General features: G+C 42.0%; 1 protein-coding gene across 1 annotated transcript in view; it reads right to left on the bottom strand.

Moving 5' to 3' along the window:
* Window positions 1–417: 417 nt before the first annotated feature.
* Myh15 (myosin heavy chain 15) overlaps window positions 418–17,229 on the bottom strand; it is a 148,018-nt gene continuing 131,206 nt past the window's right edge. Inside the window, exons 38-41 of the mRNA XM_021209387.2 lie at window positions 13,288–13,392; window positions 4,318–4,413; window positions 3,049–3,183; window positions 418–1,428 (exon numbers count right to left, since the gene is read on the bottom strand). Of these exons, the coding sequence (XP_021065046.1) occupies window positions 1,414–1,428; window positions 3,049–3,183; window positions 4,318–4,413; window positions 13,288–13,392 (351 nt within the window). The 3' untranslated portion in view covers window positions 418–1,413. The remainder of the gene's footprint in view (window positions 1,429–3,048; window positions 3,184–4,317; window positions 4,414–13,287; window positions 13,393–17,229) is intronic.

Genomic DNA, 17,229 nt, shown 5'->3' with positions numbered 1-17,229 from the left:
TCAATGACTCCTCAGACCGCGTCCTCACATCTCGACACTCTAATTTGGTGTACCTTGCTTGGTATGACCTTGGAATTCAGAAGGATCAGCCTGAGCTTGTTTAAGTCAACCAGAGCCCCTGACCTCCTGCTGCCTCCAGCACAGGGTGAATCTCAGAAAGACTAAGAGATCTGAATGATAGGATAGGAGGAAGCATATTTGGAGATTCAGGGAGAGTTCTGGTTTTTAAAAAGAGAGAGAAGAGACATGGAGAGAGAATTCTGAGAATCACTGAGGTTCTCTGTCAACAATGAGAGGTGAGTATAAACGCCAAAGTCTACATGCAGAGGATGCCAAACAAGAGCAGGCCCAGCTCCTTTGGTGGTGCTGGACCCATCCTGTGTGCGTGGTTGGATAGAGAGGCAGAACCACTGAGAATCACAGAGAACAGGATTTATTGTCAGGCATCATTTTTACACAGTTGTGGCTGCTGTGCCTCGAGTGGCTACAGTGAGTGGCACGGGGATGGGGGGGGCTTTTCTTTCAATGAGGATGGAGCAATCCTGTAAGGGACAGACTGTTTCCAAACTGTCCTTGTGCCCAGCCTCTATGCCATGGCTAGGTGAAGCTGGTGCTGCTTGCCTTAGAACTTTCCTCATGCCTGCCAAGTTGAAGGAGACTGGCAGGAAGTGGGAGGAAAAGGTCCAGGGGGGCTGGTTACTGAGAACTTACCTTGGGTCGTACTGCTTGGGGCCCTATAGTGACCTTATGCACTTAAAGTAGAAACTCCTCTAGTTTTAACTACTCACTCTGGGACAGATTTTTTGCTTGTTCCCAACTTTAGTCTAGAACCATCCAAGGAAAGAAATTCTAGAACATGTCCATTCTTCTTAGTTCCCACAGCCACAACTGTACAACCCGTCTCAGGTTATAGCCCACAAGGCATGGAGCCTATATGTCTTGATAAAGAAGGTCTACCTATAAGTTCAAAGCACCTAACTATGGCAATGCCTGCTCCACAGTGCTAAGAGACATTTTTGTCAATTGTCACCAAATACAGGGACCAGTTAAGCAAAGTTAGAGAACTTGAAAATCCCTTCCTCATCATGTACCAGACTCTGTGAAGCATAGACTAAGGACTTTTCTCTGAGCACTACGCATGAAGAAATGGAGGAAAAGAGGAACGTGCATTCCTCTAACATCAAAATTGATTCTTACATCTGTTTAGTCTTTTGTGTGAAATTTTAGAAAAGAGGTGCCTCATGCCACTGAGAATCAAAAAGCCATCCATTAATCCAAGAGGAGATTATAGTCCTTCGGATCAGGACATTTTCTTCATCATCTCCTTAGCCTGCTATTCATGCCACATATTTATTTCTTAAAGGCTTGCTTCCAGTTGTTGTCTTTTTTTTTTTTTTAATGAAGAGAAGCTCCTTATTCTTCTCGAACCTGGAAAACAGAATGTATGTCGACGTGTGCTTTGACATTCTAGGGACATTCCAGACCCATGTGAGCTCTTTCCATAGGGAAGCAGGTCTCAGCAGTGCTTCAGAGGGAGGCAAGGGTCAGGCAATTACCTGCTAGCAGAGATTAGGCTCTGGTGACTCACCCCAAGGACATGCTTTGTCACTCTCCATTTCTGCCTCCCCTCCCCCACTGGAAAAGATGCTGCAATCACATCACTGATTTGTTCCAGACACATATGTGCGTCAGGAAACCCTTTCCCTCTATTTACAACAGTTGAAGGATTTTAGGCTCTTCTGTGAATGAGGGGCAGTGAGTCATCACACTGCCCAGCAAGGTTTCCCTGTTCATCTCCTGCCAGAAACAATTTCTGCCTCACTTGTTTTATGTGTTCTTGGACACAGCTGTGACAAGGTGAAATGTGGGTGGGGTTTGAAGGCCCTGACCTCCGCAGCTGAGGACAATTGGAGCACAGGGGAGGCCCCTCCCTAAGCAAATCCTTTCTATGGCCTTGCTAGGCAGGCTCTGCACNGGTCACCCTGAATCAGTGGGGCGACACTTCTCCTGCTGGGGCCACCAGTCAAGCCACTCCCCTAGAGCCCTCCAACTGGGCTTTATGATTGAGGTGGCTGTCCAGGCAGCAGTGAGATCTCTCTGGAGCTGCCGATGACTCAACCTTCTCAGACTTAGATCTCAGTGTCTTCCATGTAGCCAACTTTTAGCCTCCTTCGACAAGGTCGATATTTATGATTGGCAGTCCTATCAGCTTACCTTGAGGGGCTACCAGTAATTCATTTACCAGAAATGAGCAGGCTTGACATGTATCAAAGTTTGAAAGTGAATGGAGGATACCATCTGTGCTGGGAGCCATGCTAACTGCTTTTCAGGCATTGTAGAAAAGGTAGCTACTTCTATTATCCAATTTCTTCTAATTCCCTTCTCCTAAAGGCAGATGCCATTTACAAACCATGTTTCAAGGAAACTCTCAGTGAGGAAGCAGAGATGCCCTGCCCCTGCCCAGCATCCATGGCTGAGTTCCTTGTTGCTCCTTCCAGTTTCTCTTTACAGAGAGGCACTGGCCTCCCAGACAGAGACATGGAAAGACGAGAAAGCCAGAAGTTGAATCCTGGGACCTAGAAAGCAGGACTCCAGAATTTGGTGTCAACCCCTGGCTCACTTCTGACCACCTTGCCCCTAGTTTTCAGTTTGACCTGATTCAAACTCACATGCTTGGCTATGTGGAAAGAATTTACTCTGAGTTCCAAGGTCCCTTTGTAGTTTTGAAATCCCCCTTGCTCCGTGAATTCCTCAGTATTCTGCACTAATAAATTAAAGGTCCAAGGCTCAGAGCTTACAAGTTAGCCTGGCATGAAGGACTTAAAGAAACTAAATCTAGAATGCTTTTCCATTTCAAGCACTTATCAATTCCATACTCCCTGGACACATAGAATTTAATAAGTGGGGAAGAACTTTATTTGAGCTTGTTTGGCTATTAAAAAAAAAAAGATTTAAAGTGAAAAGCAAGACATTCCTTGCAATACTAATCCATGTGATGCCCCCAAGGCCTGAAGCAACAGGCTTTATGGCATTTCAAAGGGATTGTACCTTTTTCTCAAGTTCCTTTGCTTTAGCTCTGAGTTTATTGACTTGCGATTCTGCAGCCTCTGCCCTCTCTTTGGCTTCATTCAGCTCATGTTGCTGCTTCTTATACTTGGAAAGGTATTGATTAGCCTGTGCCTCCTGTCAAATGGAAAGCACAGAACATGAAGATACTGCCCCGCCTAAATAGTAGTCTCTGCTCTGAAACAATACTTGAAAACAGAAGAAGATAGAAACCCAGCACTGGATCGAATGTGTCATTTTGGTCTAAGACATACAAGTAAGAATTCAGAGTAGGGACGGAGGCTGGAGAGATGACTCAACAGTTAAGAGTCCTTACAGCTCTTCCAGAGGACCCAGCTTTCCTTTTGAATACAGCTCACAACCACCTGTTAAATAGTTTCAGAGTATCTGATGCCCTCTTCTGGCCAATCTAGGCACCAGAAAAAATCACGTAAAGGTTTATATTAAAAACTTTGTGTAATGATACATATAAAGAAGAATGAAATCAGGAACTTTTTTTTAAGAGTAGGCACAGAGAACCATTTTACAGCTGTTGTCCTCTGGAAATTCAGAATGGGTGTTCTTTTCCACCAATTGCATAACTTTCACACACCGGTATACTAGAGCAATCATAATTATTGGTTTAAAATCAGATTCACATTCTACCTACACTCGGAAACAGGTGGTTGCCCTTTCAAATTATGCACCAATAAGTAATTCTTGGACACAATATCAAACCATACAATTCAAAGATTCTTAAAATATTAAGTGTACACTGATACATACATGTCACTTAACCTTTAACATATTTGTTATAGAAAATTTGAACTGAGGCCAATAAAATTATTAGCTATGAATTAAGAAGAAGGATAGCTAAATGATAGAAGTTTTGCTCAGATTGTTGCCAGATTCATCAGAAAAATATATTACAAATTTCAATTATGTTCACCCAAAGTCTAAGGAGATTCAAAATAATACCCTGAAAAAAATTGCCAATCCTTCATGGCACCCTTATTTTATACTTGGTTCATTTCTGCTAATGTGTGTGTATGAGTCTAGCCATCAAGTCAAGGGGGAGGGGTCTGGCTTCCTGCAGGGAAAAGCAGCACAATTTTCCTTCCTTGTTTCCCCTCCTGTAAGCTGTAGCGCTAATTTATATAAAAGCAGAGAATGAGCAGATGCGGTTGGTATCTCCGCTGAGCAGTTTCACAAGCTCAGAGCATTAACCAAAAGCAGTGGTCAGGAACTCCACCACGCTCAACTGGCACTTACCGCTGCTTCCACTTGCTGTTTGTAACTCTGCACCTTCAGCTGAAGTTTATCAGACAATGCCTGCATCCTGCTCAGATTTTTCTTGTCTTCTTCTGCCTGAAATGCAGAGGCGTGCATGGGAAAGCCATTTGAAGGATCCAACAGTGTGCACTAAATGTACTCTCATACACACACACACACACACACACACACACACATTACAATCTGAAATCAGTGCATTAAAAGATACATTTAACTCCATTCATCCTGAGTTTTGAGACAGTAATGGATGGCTCTGAGAAATGGCAATGACTTTTCTCTTGATCTCCTCAGCCAACCCACCAGCCTTTGCTTAAATGGAAGTCAAGGCCATTAGGTTTACTACATGCTTCAGTCTTTTCATTCCAGATAAGCTACACTTGCCTGGGATTTCTTACTAGGAATAAAATTTATTATTACAAAAGCCATTTATGCAAAATGGAAATCCAAAATTCCCTCAGTCAAAACAAGTGAACCCCTGAGCTTCTGAATTGGTGCTTGGCTTCATGTCATAAACTATAGGAAAGCTAAGTTTCTTGGAATTCTGCCATGGGCGTAAGTAAAGATGGTGAGCAAAAGGTTTGCAAACTGTGGCCACCATCTTCAGCTCTGTCGTTGTCTAGGCTTCAGCTGGAGAAAAGGGACACGGGGAGGTGGGGTTTCTCAACAGCTCTCCGTGGAGTATTTGACATTCTAAGAAAGCACCTTGGTGGGACTCTTCATGCTCCTGGCCATCTTCCCACACCCCCTGAAAACACTGCAGGATTTTCAGTTCAAAGCTGTTGAGCCTCCAAAAAAATCAAGTGCTTCTTCCAAAGAATGAGAGACCAATCTAATCAAGATCCATGTCTAAGCTCATTTTTAAACTGGCAGTAGTTTACTTCTTCTATCTAGTATCTATCCCAAAGACATTAGAGTCAAGTGGTAAAGACTTGGGCCCAAGCTGGACTGAGATGGTCTTTTAAGACCTTTAAAAGAGGGGTTCTAATAGAAAGTCATTGGCCACGGGACCCCTGAAAGAACAGTGGATCTCAGCTCCCTTTCCTGGCCTTGAGATGAGCAGGTTTTTGCCCTGTCCCCCAAAACAACAAGAACAACATCATGAATCATTAAAGTCCATTGTCATGGTTTTGACAAGCTGACTTTCGAGTGTGGCATTGGTCCTTCTACTACCCCATAAAATCCCACTGTGAATAGGATTGTCTCCCCCTCCCACAGTATTCTGCTTGCTCTTTTTTGTATTGGTTTGGCTAAGCTACTTCCTACTCCTGGCCACGTTTTTATTTGCTTGCTTGTTTTTCAAGACAAGGTTTCTCTGTGTAGTCCTGACTATTCTGGAACTCACTCTGTAGATGTGACTGGCTTCAAACTCACAGAGATCCACCTATTTCCACCTGGCATGCTTCCAATCGCTGAAAGCAGCCTCCCTATCAATGTTCTGTCTGACCCTACAATTTGATACAAATCTTAAGATTAGTCAAACCCCGAAGAAACACATAGGGCTCAACCTGGTTAGGGGGCTGAGGCTAACCTGTGTTTTAAATAAAATCTCTCCTCCATTTTCAACCATACACCTTACATTAGAAGCCTTAGATTCAAATGTTTTATAATACTATCTGTATACAGTGAATCCTAAAACCAATACAGTTAGTTCCCCTTAACTTACTGAGGAGGTAGACACAATAAAGGAGACCAAGCAGAAGTAAACTGAAAAACAGCTACAAATGGGTGCTTATGCTAATGATGCTCATCTCACTGGGAATGTAAAGCATCACATGTGAGAACTGAGCTTATGTCTCCCCTTTCAGACATTACCTAACTGTGGTAGCCACGACTGTGTATTGGGTTCCCTTCTAGGAAAGAACCTGTCATTCAGCAGCAGAAAAACACCATCACATGACAACTATCACAAATAGGGCTCAGTCACATCAATGGCACAGAGTCAAACAGCTCCAGGCAGTAACTGGACTTAGAGGAACAGGTGAGTCAAGTACAACTACTGCTGTCTGGCCATTTCTGCATGACAGGATTCTCCTCTCTAGGCAATGACTGTGCTGGAGATTTTTCTCTGTATCTACCCAGAGCTTCCTGCAGCTACCTGAAGCTCGCTCACTCGCTCTATGCCACCCTTCCTTTCATACTTGGTGGATGTCATCCTGCACGCTGAGGTTCCATCTGCCAGATGTGCTTAGAGTCCATCTTGCTTTTCACAGCTGTAACTGTCAGAGAACCATTTGCCCTTGAAACTCCATCCTGTCGTCTTGGCCTTAAGCATGGACCCAACACTGTGACTTTACCAACTTTTGCCTCCCTGTCCCTAAAAACAAAGATGCCACGTTTCCACTAAAGCATGTAAAGTGGGACCCATGCCCATGCCCAGATTCCTGAATATAAGAGGTTGTCAGAGACAAAATGAGGTAGCTGTGGGAGGAGTGGAGGGGACAGGGACAAGCTTTACATTCTAGACAGTGATACACTACTGGTCTTAGGTCTTACGTTTCTGGAACATTTCTGTAGGCTGTTAAGTTTCTATATTCCAGAGACACAGAGAAAACAAGTGGAGACTGAGGACAGCCATTAAATTATTTTAGAATAAGATCACACTGGGTTGCTTTTGTAGTGCACAGTTATAGACTCTTCCCAAAGGAGTTTACTAGGGAAAGAGAACCATAGTCATATTCTTCTAAAATGCCCCCTGCCCCCAAGTGACATCTGTGAATGGTCTGTCACAAAAATACTGCCTTATAGTCCAAAGTGTGTCTTGGTGTTAGGAGAAGGAACTAAATTGACTTGGAATCAACTCTAAATATTACCAAAACAAAGACTAATATCAATCTGGGTGGGGATCTTTCTAGACCACTTTCAACTCACAGGACTCTATTCTAGCTCGCAGAAAGTACTGCTCAGTGGGTATGGTCTGACTTCATGGTGGGAAGGCATATGCAACCGAGTGCGTACACTTGAGGCACTGAAGAGGTACAAGTGAAAAAAGAGAAATGCACCTTATGGAATCCCTGGGACTCTCACCTTAGCCACAGGGCACGTGAGAACAGTGTAGCCTGAAAGCTACTTCATGAGAACGAGTCAAAAAACAAAAAAGAAAAAAAAAAAGGAAACAGAGCACAACTGTAAAATATAGAGCATGAGAAACATCAATAATGTTGAAGAAATAAAACAAAATTAATCCGCAGCAGAGCAAAAATGCGCTCTCCTTGGAAGTGAAAATAAAATATAGGTTTGGTGCTTTGTTCTATAACAGCAGTTCTCAACCTGTGGGTCTTGACCCCTCTAAGGGGGAGATGGTGCTTGAACTACTCTTTCATAGGGGTCAGCTAAGACCATCCTGTAAATTAAATATTTGCAGTAAGATTCATAAGAGTATCAATATTAAAGTTATGAAGTAGCTATGAAGATAATTTTAATGCTAGGGGTCACTACAACCTGAGGAATTATTAAAGGGTCACAGCATTAGGAGGGCTCAGAACCACTGTTCTATAATGAAACACTTACAGAGGAAACAATAAAAACAGTCCATGGACAAGAAAAAAAATACATCATTGTCTTAGTCAGGGTTTCTATTCCTGCACAAACATGACCAAGAAGCAGTTGGAGAGGAAAGGGTTTATTCCGCTTACATTTTCCACATTGCTGTTTATCACCAAAGGAAGTCAGGACTGGAACTCAAGCAGGTCAGAAAGCAGGAGCTGATGCAGAAACCATGGAGGGATGTTCTTTACTGGCTTGCTTCCCCTGGCTTGCTCAGCCTGCTCTCTTATAGAACCCAAGACGACCAGCTCAGAGATGGCACCACCCACAAGGGCACCTCCCCCCTTGATCACTAATTGAGAAAATGCCCCACAGCTGGATCTCATGGAGGCATTTTCCCAACTGGATCTCCTTTCTCTGTGATAACTCCAGCTGTCAAGCTGACACAAAACTAGCCACTACAATCATTAATTATGAAATGATGCCTCACTCCATCATAATAGATAGTTTCTCAAATGTCGTACAGAGTCACAAAATGCCATGTCTCTAAGGTGGTTACATTTTTAGCCACACCAACTTTGACTTCTAGCAATCATTGCTTAAAACAATGTCAAGCTTATCTTAGAAAAAGAACTGTGTATTCAGAAAACAACTGTCCAACTGGCTGGAGAGATGTCCCAATGCTTATGAGCATTCTTTGTTCTTGCAGAGGACATAGATTCTGTCTCAACATCCACATGGTACAGAACTATCCAGAATTCAAGGGGATTCAACACCCTATTCAGAAATTCTCAGGTACCAGGCATACACCCAGTGTATATATGTACATGCAGATACAACACTTGGAACACATAAGATAAAAATAATTAGATACAGGATAGATAGGTAGGTAGGTAGATATTTGATTTAAACAAGTGTCCAAATAGTTTTAATTTTAGCTTAGTTAGACTATTTGGTACACCCAGAATGTCCTGCCTTCTTTTTATTTTATTTTATTTATTTATTTATTTTATTGGTTTTTCGAGACAGGGTTTCTCTGGATAGCCCTGGCTGTCCTGGAACTCACTTTGTAGACCAGGCTGGCCTCGAACTCAGAAATCTGCCTGCCTCTGCCTCCTGAGTGCTGGGATTAAAGGCGTGCGCCACCATGTCTGGCTTATGTCCTGCCTTCTTAACAACACTGTTTCCTGCTGTAGGAAAAAAGATGTTGACATTTCTATTCACTTCTAGAACTAGAATCAGGACCCTAAACTCCTGCATTAGCACTGTTAAAGGAGTTTTAACAATCTGCCTAAAATGAGTTTGGTCTTTTATCAGAATAAGCTATAGTACATAATGTGACAAAGGTAGAAGGAACCTTGGGGAGTATGTGTTCAACACTGAAACAGTCAAACACTGAAGAACCGCTTGGTCACCAATGTCCTGTGGGTGTGCTGGTAGTCAACCAGTTATAACAGAGCTGAAAAGTTATTTCCTACTGACTGTGTGACTGAAGAAAAGGTAAGGCAAGAGGCCAATTGGAAGAGCCCTAAGACAATTCCTAGGCCATTATGAATTTAACAAAGGCCTTTGAGACCTCAACAAGCTCCTTACAAAGCTTGAAACACTAAAAGGTTTACGTGAACACAAAAGAATGTTCATGATCCTTATCTGCAGACAAGCAAATATATAGTGAGAAAAAGAAGCCAAGAAAACCGCCATGGACAAATTTCTGAAGAGAGAGGCCCCTCCTCAAGTGGAAAATCAAAAAGATCTTTGCAGAGAGGATTTCAGAAGCAGCAGTTACTGTCGCATGAGATGAAGCAGCAGTTACTGTCGCATGAGATGCAAGTCCGCATGTGTAACCTCTAATGGTGTCAGAGTGGTACAAGATATTCAGGTGCAAGTTTATTTAACAAGCCTGACCCAGTATAGGCCTAGGCTAATGCATGTGTCTTCTCTCTCTCTCGTCATATAATTTATTTTTACTGTATGTTAATTGGTGTTTTTGCCTGCATGTATATCTGTGTGAGGGTCAGAAGCCCTGGAACTGGAGTCACAGACAGTTGTGAACTGCCATGCGAGTGGTGGGAACTGTCCTCAGGCCCTCTGAAAGGGCAGCCCGTGTCCTTAACTGCTGAACCATCTCTCCAGCCCCTAACGTGTGTGTCTTAACAATAAAATAATTATAAAGTAAAAATCCTCTATGGTCATGTATGAAAATGTCCTAATGAGACTTCTTACTCTGTATAATTTGATATATGCTCATAAAGAACATTAAAAATTATAAAACAAAAACAAAAAGAATGGATAATAAGGGTGTAGTACATATTTTAGTGGAACTGGATTAAGCTATAAAGAAGATAAAATTTTCGGGAAAATGATGAAACTGGCAGTGTTATATGAGTGAGGAAACCCAGGCTCAGAAAAGCAAACACCATATGTTCCCTCGTACGCAGATGCTAGCTTCTGAGATAATTTATTATTTTCTACCTATAAATCTGCATGGATTATATGGAGGTTGAGTGGAGGTAGAGACCAGGAAGGTAGGAATGAGAACAAAGAGGCACTAGTTGACAGGTGGAGAGGGTAATAGAACATGTGTGATAGGAAAGCAGAAAGGGACTATTTGGAATGGAAGAGCTGAGTGGGGCTGGGGGATGGGAAATGGAGTGGGGGAAGAACACGGTGGAGAAAACCAAGCAAAACTTATGTATGAAGATGCCATAAGGAAACTGGTTATTGTGCATGCTAATGAAAAAATAAAGAAAACAGATATAAAAGAGGAAATATACAGTGCTTAAGAACTGGAAGTAACTAGGAGTCAAAAAAATTAAAATATATTTAAAATTTATAAACTAAATCATTAAGCTGTGGAACACTAAAAATATTGTTTCATAAATCCATGGTAGCCTATATACAGGACTGATTAAGTCCACAGTACTCTGCAGTTATGTCCAGAACCCATATATTTTCTCAGCTAAGTTCCAATTCTTTAAGATCCATTAAAAATAATGCCCTATGTATAAGGCATATCATTTTTAGGGTGTTAACAAATATTTTCAATCTGGCAGTTCCTCAGAAAATTGAAAATAGTTCTAACTGAAGACCCAGTTATACCGCCTTGAGCATATACCCAAAAGATGCCACACCATACCACAAGGACACATGCTCCACTATGCTCATAACAGCCTTATTTATAATAGCCAGAAGCTGGAAACAACCCAGATGTCCCTCAACGGAAGAATGGATACAGAAACTGTGATTCATGTAGACAATGGAATACTATTTAGCTATTAAAAACGAGGATATCATGATTTTTGTAGGCAAACGGATGGAACTAGAAAATATCATTAAAAGAACATTAATGATATGTACTCACTAAGTGGATATTAGCCAAAAAGTACAGAATACAATCTACAGACAGTAAGAAGTGTAACAAGCCAAAATAACCAAGTGAGAAGGCCTCGGCTCCACTTAGAAAGGGGAAAGAAGTAATCACCAGAGGCAGAAGGAGGGAGGGACCCAGGTAGGAGAGTGGAGGGGTAGAGGAAAAAGGGAACTGAATCAGGTATGGGGGAGGGGACAGGAGAGAAGCCCAGAGGGCCAAGAGAATAAATGGAAAGAAGCAGCCTTAGGGAAAGCCTCTACAGAGTACTAGAGACCCAGGAATCAAGATACTGTCAGGTCCCACTGAGGGTGACTTTAGCCAAAATGCCCAACATTGGCAAAAGGGAACTCTAAGACTCTACCTCCAGTAGAAGGACAGGGCCTCAAGTGGAGGATCAGGGTTACTAATCCACAGTCAAAATTCCTGATCCAGAATCGTCCCTGTCTAAAACAACTGCGGAGACAAAAATGGAGAAGAGACTGAAGGAAAGGTGGTCCAATGACCAACCCAACTAGGGGTCCAACTCATGGGGGAACACCAAGGCCTGACACTACTTTGCTATGCTGTACTTACAGGTGGGAGCCTGGCATGGCTGCCCTCTGAGAGGCCCTACATCAGCTGACTGAGACAGATGCAGATGCTTACAGACAACCATTGGACTGAAGTCAGGGACCCCTATGGTTGAATTAGGGGAAAGACTGAAAAAGCTGAAAGGGAGAGCAACCCCATAGGAAGACCAGCAATCTCAACTTACCCAGACCCCAGGGAGCTCCCACCCACAAGGAGCACGCAGGGGCTGGTCCGAGGCCTCTAGCACTTATGTAGCAGAGGTCTACCTGGTCTGGCCTCTGTGGGAGAAAATGGGCTGAATCCTCAAAAGCCTTTAGGCCCCAGGGAAAGGGGAGGTCTGGGGATGGAGCACCCTTTCTGAGACAGGGGGTAGGGGGGAGGAGAAGGAATGGGATGAGGAACTGTGGGAGGGGGACTGAAGGTGGTAATGACTAGACTGTAAATAAATAAAATAATGTAAATTACATAAATAAATACATTTTATATCATGTTTTTCTTTGCCTTCTATGTTTAGACGTGCTTATAAACAACTGCTTAGCACTGTGACCCACTGTGACAAATTAAGTACAGTGACATGCTGTGAAGGTTTTAGTGTGAGAGCAACTTCCCTGTGTGCTAGACTACAGGCATTGGGTTTGTAATATTCTGTTGATACTCACATCACCACTAAAGTGCCATGTTCCCTTACATTACTTCTCAAAATAGATACTTGTACTTTAGCAACGTCGGAATGTATACATCCCAGCTGGGTGCTAGAAAGATGCAGTGCCCTGGAGTGGAGAACAGTCAATGCCCTCCGCTATCGATCAGGGACTCTGTTGTTCCATTAGAAAGAAAAGCTGACCGTGGTGGCTCAGTCCTCTGGTCCCAACACTTGGGAGGCTGGGGCAGTGTGATTGCTGGAGAGCACAAAGGTAAAGGCCAGTCTGGTTAGCATGGCAGGCTTCCAACTCAACAGCAGAGGTCTTGGGAGAAAGGCAAGTCAGAGTGTAGATGACGAAGAATGTTGTGGACTTAGAACTACATTGCTTATGAGAAGGAAACTTGTCTACCTACTCTCAAGTATTTGCTTCAAGCATATGCTAATGTTAGTGTACAGGTTGGCTCCAGTAAGCCTCAGCAAAAATGTCACATTGTAGTACAGATGTTTTCATCTGGCCCCAGACTCAAAAGAGTCGAGTTAGCATCCCATGCAATCAGCTGGTGAGGTGGTCACTCTTAGTGCCTGCCAATCACTTCACTTACATGTTATCTTCAATCAGCATTTTTCTGACAGTGCACTAACACTATGCTGAAAAAAAACAAAAACAAAAACAAACCAGAGATGGCATAAATAGCTTTTCACCTCAATTGCACCTTGACACCTCTCTCTATGAGCTATGCAAATGGATAGACCTGAGCCATGGAGAGAAAAAGACAGGGCAAGAAAATGTTCACTACTGACACAACTGCAGAGTCCCAGGAGGCCATTGCAGTCATGAAGGTTCATAGGGCTGCAGGAGGACCCTAGCCATATCCTAGAGTACCTGATAGGTCAATTCTTTGATGCCTCTCTCCAGTCTGCGTGCTTCCCGCTGGGCATCCGCACTGCGCCTGACTTCACTCTCCAGTTCAGCTTCCAGGTCCCGCACCTATAACAAGAGGTAACTGTCAGCCCACAGGATGGTAACAAGGTTGTCCTACAGTTACCAGGTGGAGAATGTATCAAAGAGTGAAACAGTTTAAGGAAGTATGTCCATTTTCTTTCTGATAGTGACTAAGACAATCTTTCTGGAAAAACAAAACAAACAAACAAATAAAATCACCCAAGATGAGAATGTTAAAGTGTGTGAGTTCATAAAAGCATGGTTAAGACTTGACTTTGTAAAAAAAACTAATTAGAAAGGAGGTGAGCCTCTCTTCTTACATTGCAACATTGCAAAATCACATGCGTGTGTATGGGTGTGTGCACATGCAACTGTGCCTGTGTGTGTGTGTCTATCTTTGTATGCTTTGTGTGTGTATATGCATGCTCTGTGTCTGTCTGTCTGTCTGTCTGCCTGTCTGTGTATTCTCTACGTGTGTGTATGCATGCTCTGTGTCTGTCTGTCTGACTGTCTATTCTCTATGTGTGTGTGTGTGTGTGTGTGTGTGTGTGTATGCATGCTCTGTGTCTGTGTGTCTGTCTGTGTCGGGGTTGGGGAGAGGGGCAGTGCTGTCTGTGAGCACGAACAGCACGCATGCAGTAGTGTTGAAGATTCTGTTCCACACATCCACCTCCTGGGTTCCTTTCTTCGTGTTCCTCTCAGATTCTTGCCCTGAGTCTCTGTCACATCCATGCCACGTTCAGGCCTACAATTCTGCTTTGCAGGAGAAGTACATCAGGAAAATTCCTGTGTACAAAGTCATACAAGTAAAATTATCATGTTTTTCACTGAGTACAGTGTCCACTATTCAATATACTGCAGTCCTAGAACAATGAAGGAAACAGGCACAAATCTCTCCCGTGAATAAGCATACTTGCTCATGAGGTAAAGCCAACTCAACAAATCACAATAGAGTCTGCTGAAGGATGTCAACTGCCGTGGAGAGAAATCAGCAGGAAAGCGGCCTGAGCCTTGGTTTGAGAGGCTGCAAGCTGCTGTTTCTGCTGATGGAACGTTCTCTCAGACATTCATGCATCACTTCCTGACTTCTCCTTGACCAAAATGCTACCTCTTCATAAGGTCTGATGGCCATCTTAGAACTGAGGCCTGACCCACTGAGGCATGAACCAGCTTCTTCAGGCTAATCCCTCTTCCTGCTAGGACTTCTTGCAGCCATTTAAGCCAAGCCACCCTCTTTGCTTGGGAAGATGCCGGCAGGTTAGAAGGTGCACAGCTTCCTTGTGGATAGACCATCAGTACATCTGCTCGGGACGCTCTGGACAGGTATCCAGTAAGGATTTGCACAGTTCAAATTGTAAGGATATGGGCCAACAGAACTCTTTTTTAAAAGGATATGTTTAAGGTGTTTTGGTTTTTGTTTGGTTGTAAAACATCCATCGAGCACCTCACAGTAATGGGTGCTTCACTGAAGAGAATCCTAATTGCCATTTATTTTCATGTGTAATGACCTTTCAATGTAATTCTAAAGAGTAATGACGATTACTGTGTGAGTGTATTCATCCAAAAGTCTATGTGTCTGAAATTTAAACTCTCAATTTTCATGTATATTTGGGGGGGGGGGCGCTTTTGAAGTTTATTAAAGTTAGATGAGGTAAATAAAGGTCCAAACAAAGGCCATCAGAACACTTAGTGACTTTAGTAAAAGAGACCTTGGCTGATTTGTCATGTCCTGTGATGCCCCCTATGATGTTATTTTGTGGCAAGAAGACCCTGGTTAGAAGGTTAGAAGCTAAATAGTTACCAGCAACATGCTGTTGAACTGGAAAGGCATGAGCCAAATAAAATTCTATTGTTTATAAATCAGCTTATCTCAGATACTTTGTTATAAGACTGAAAATTAATTAAAAATGATATTCTAATTATATTTTTAAGTCTATAATTCTTCAGTGTCATCTGTTATCACTTCACTGCTTGTTGCCATTGATTTAAGAAAAGAGTTAACAAATAATAATTATGGATGTGGTAGTTTGAATGACAAGGGCTCCCATGGCCACATAGGAACTGGCATTATTAGGTGGTGTGGCCTTGCATCTTTGAGGTTCTGAATGCTCAAGCCAGGCCCAGTACCTCTTTCTCTTTCCTGTTACCTAAAGATCCAGTGTAGAACTCTCAGCAACTTCTCCAGCACCATGTCTGCCTGCATGCCTCCATGCTTCCCATCATGACAACAATACGCTAAACCTCAACATTCTAAATAAGCCCCAATTAAATGCTTTTCTTTATAAGAATTTTCCTGCTCTCTTCACAGCAATAAAATGCTAAGATATGGAAATAAAATAAAATCCTGCTGTATTAAATGGGTGATGAAAAGACTAGTATAATTTGTGTATGTTTTGAAGGGAACAACATAATTAAATGCTTTTCCTCTTAGTACTAAAATCTTGGTTCCATATATGCTATGGATTAAATATCACATTCATCTCATTGTCATTTGAAGTTGTTACTTTGTTCCTACAGGGACCCAGATCCTGAGAGGCTACCCATGGTCCAAAGGGTGGCCCTACCCATGTCCATAGAGGCACTGCCAAGTGGATACAGTGGGCATTTGACAGACGGGAGGGCGTGCATTCGAAGTTAGGAAAGGAAAGTGCTAGGCAGATAGGGAAGGAATTGGTAGAGAGGAGATGGGGGTGAATTTGACCAAAACACATTATTATATGCATGTATGAATATTAAATAAAATATTTTTAAAGTCATTACTTTGAAATCAATCATACAGTTTGCTTATTTGCTTTGCTTGGATTTTGTGAGTTTTGCCTGTTTGTCTTCAAGGCATATTCCATAAATGCTATACTAAAAAGCATTATGCTAAAGGTCACTGGGAATAATTCTTTGTATGTATTTTATGATATATATATATATATATATATATATATATATATCATAAAATACATATATATATTTGTTTGTTTTTACTATTAGTATTAATTTTTAAGGATGATTTTTTTAATCTATTTTATTTCTATGAGTATACTATAGCTGTCTTCATACACACCAGAAGAGGGCATTGGATCCCATTACAGACGGTTGTGAGTCTCTATCTGGTTGCTGGGAATTGAACTCAGGACCTCTGGAAGAGCAGACAGTGCTCTTAACCAAAGATCCATCTCTGTAGCCCAGGTTTGTTTGTTTTGTTTGTTTGTTTGTTTGTTTGTTTTTCTACTTGAAATAAACTTGGTTTGTATTTGACTTGAAACATAAAAATTATATGGTTCTTCCATTAAAACACCCAAACCAGTGACTGTTAAAGGTCTAACTTACATCTCTTTGGGCCTCTCCTTACGGCTAGTAATTTTCATTAGTCTTTATCCTGTTATATTTTTCTTGGTCAGAAGATTATAAACACTCTGTAACACTCTTACTATCTTTATATTATTACTTAGGATCTCCAGAATCTATTACTAAGAACTTCCTCATTTTGTTAGCCAACATCACTGGATAGATCATGAGTCTGTATTGACATTCCATTATATAGATGTACCAGAAATACACACCTAAGTGTATACATCTTTTTTCAGAGCCCCCTTTAAGCCATTAAATCCCTGCAGAATAGTATTTTAACTTTCATGAAGTTTACTATACACATAATCATTGGAATTGATTCAATAATCCTAAAAATCCCATTTTTAGGGTGGTTTCATTAAGTGCTGTTAAAGTTCCTTAAGGTAGATTTCACATCATTTGTGCTGGCCTTTGCTGCATCTGCACTGAGCCTGTCTAGATCATGGGTGTGTTTTTCTCCCCTTCCATTAGCTGTTAGGAAACAGGTGTACTCTTTAGAGAAAATGATGGGAACATCAGTGCAGGAGCAAGACTGCAAGG

The sequence above is a fragment of the Mus pahari genome, chromosome 12 (assembly GCF_900095145.1).
Source record: "Mus pahari chromosome 12, PAHARI_EIJ_v1.1, whole genome shotgun sequence".
Classification (NCBI taxonomy): domain Eukaryota; kingdom Metazoa; phylum Chordata; class Mammalia; order Rodentia; family Muridae; genus Mus; species Mus pahari.
Note: the sequence above shows the minus strand (reverse complement) of the source record. Positions and strands in the feature narration are given on the sequence as shown.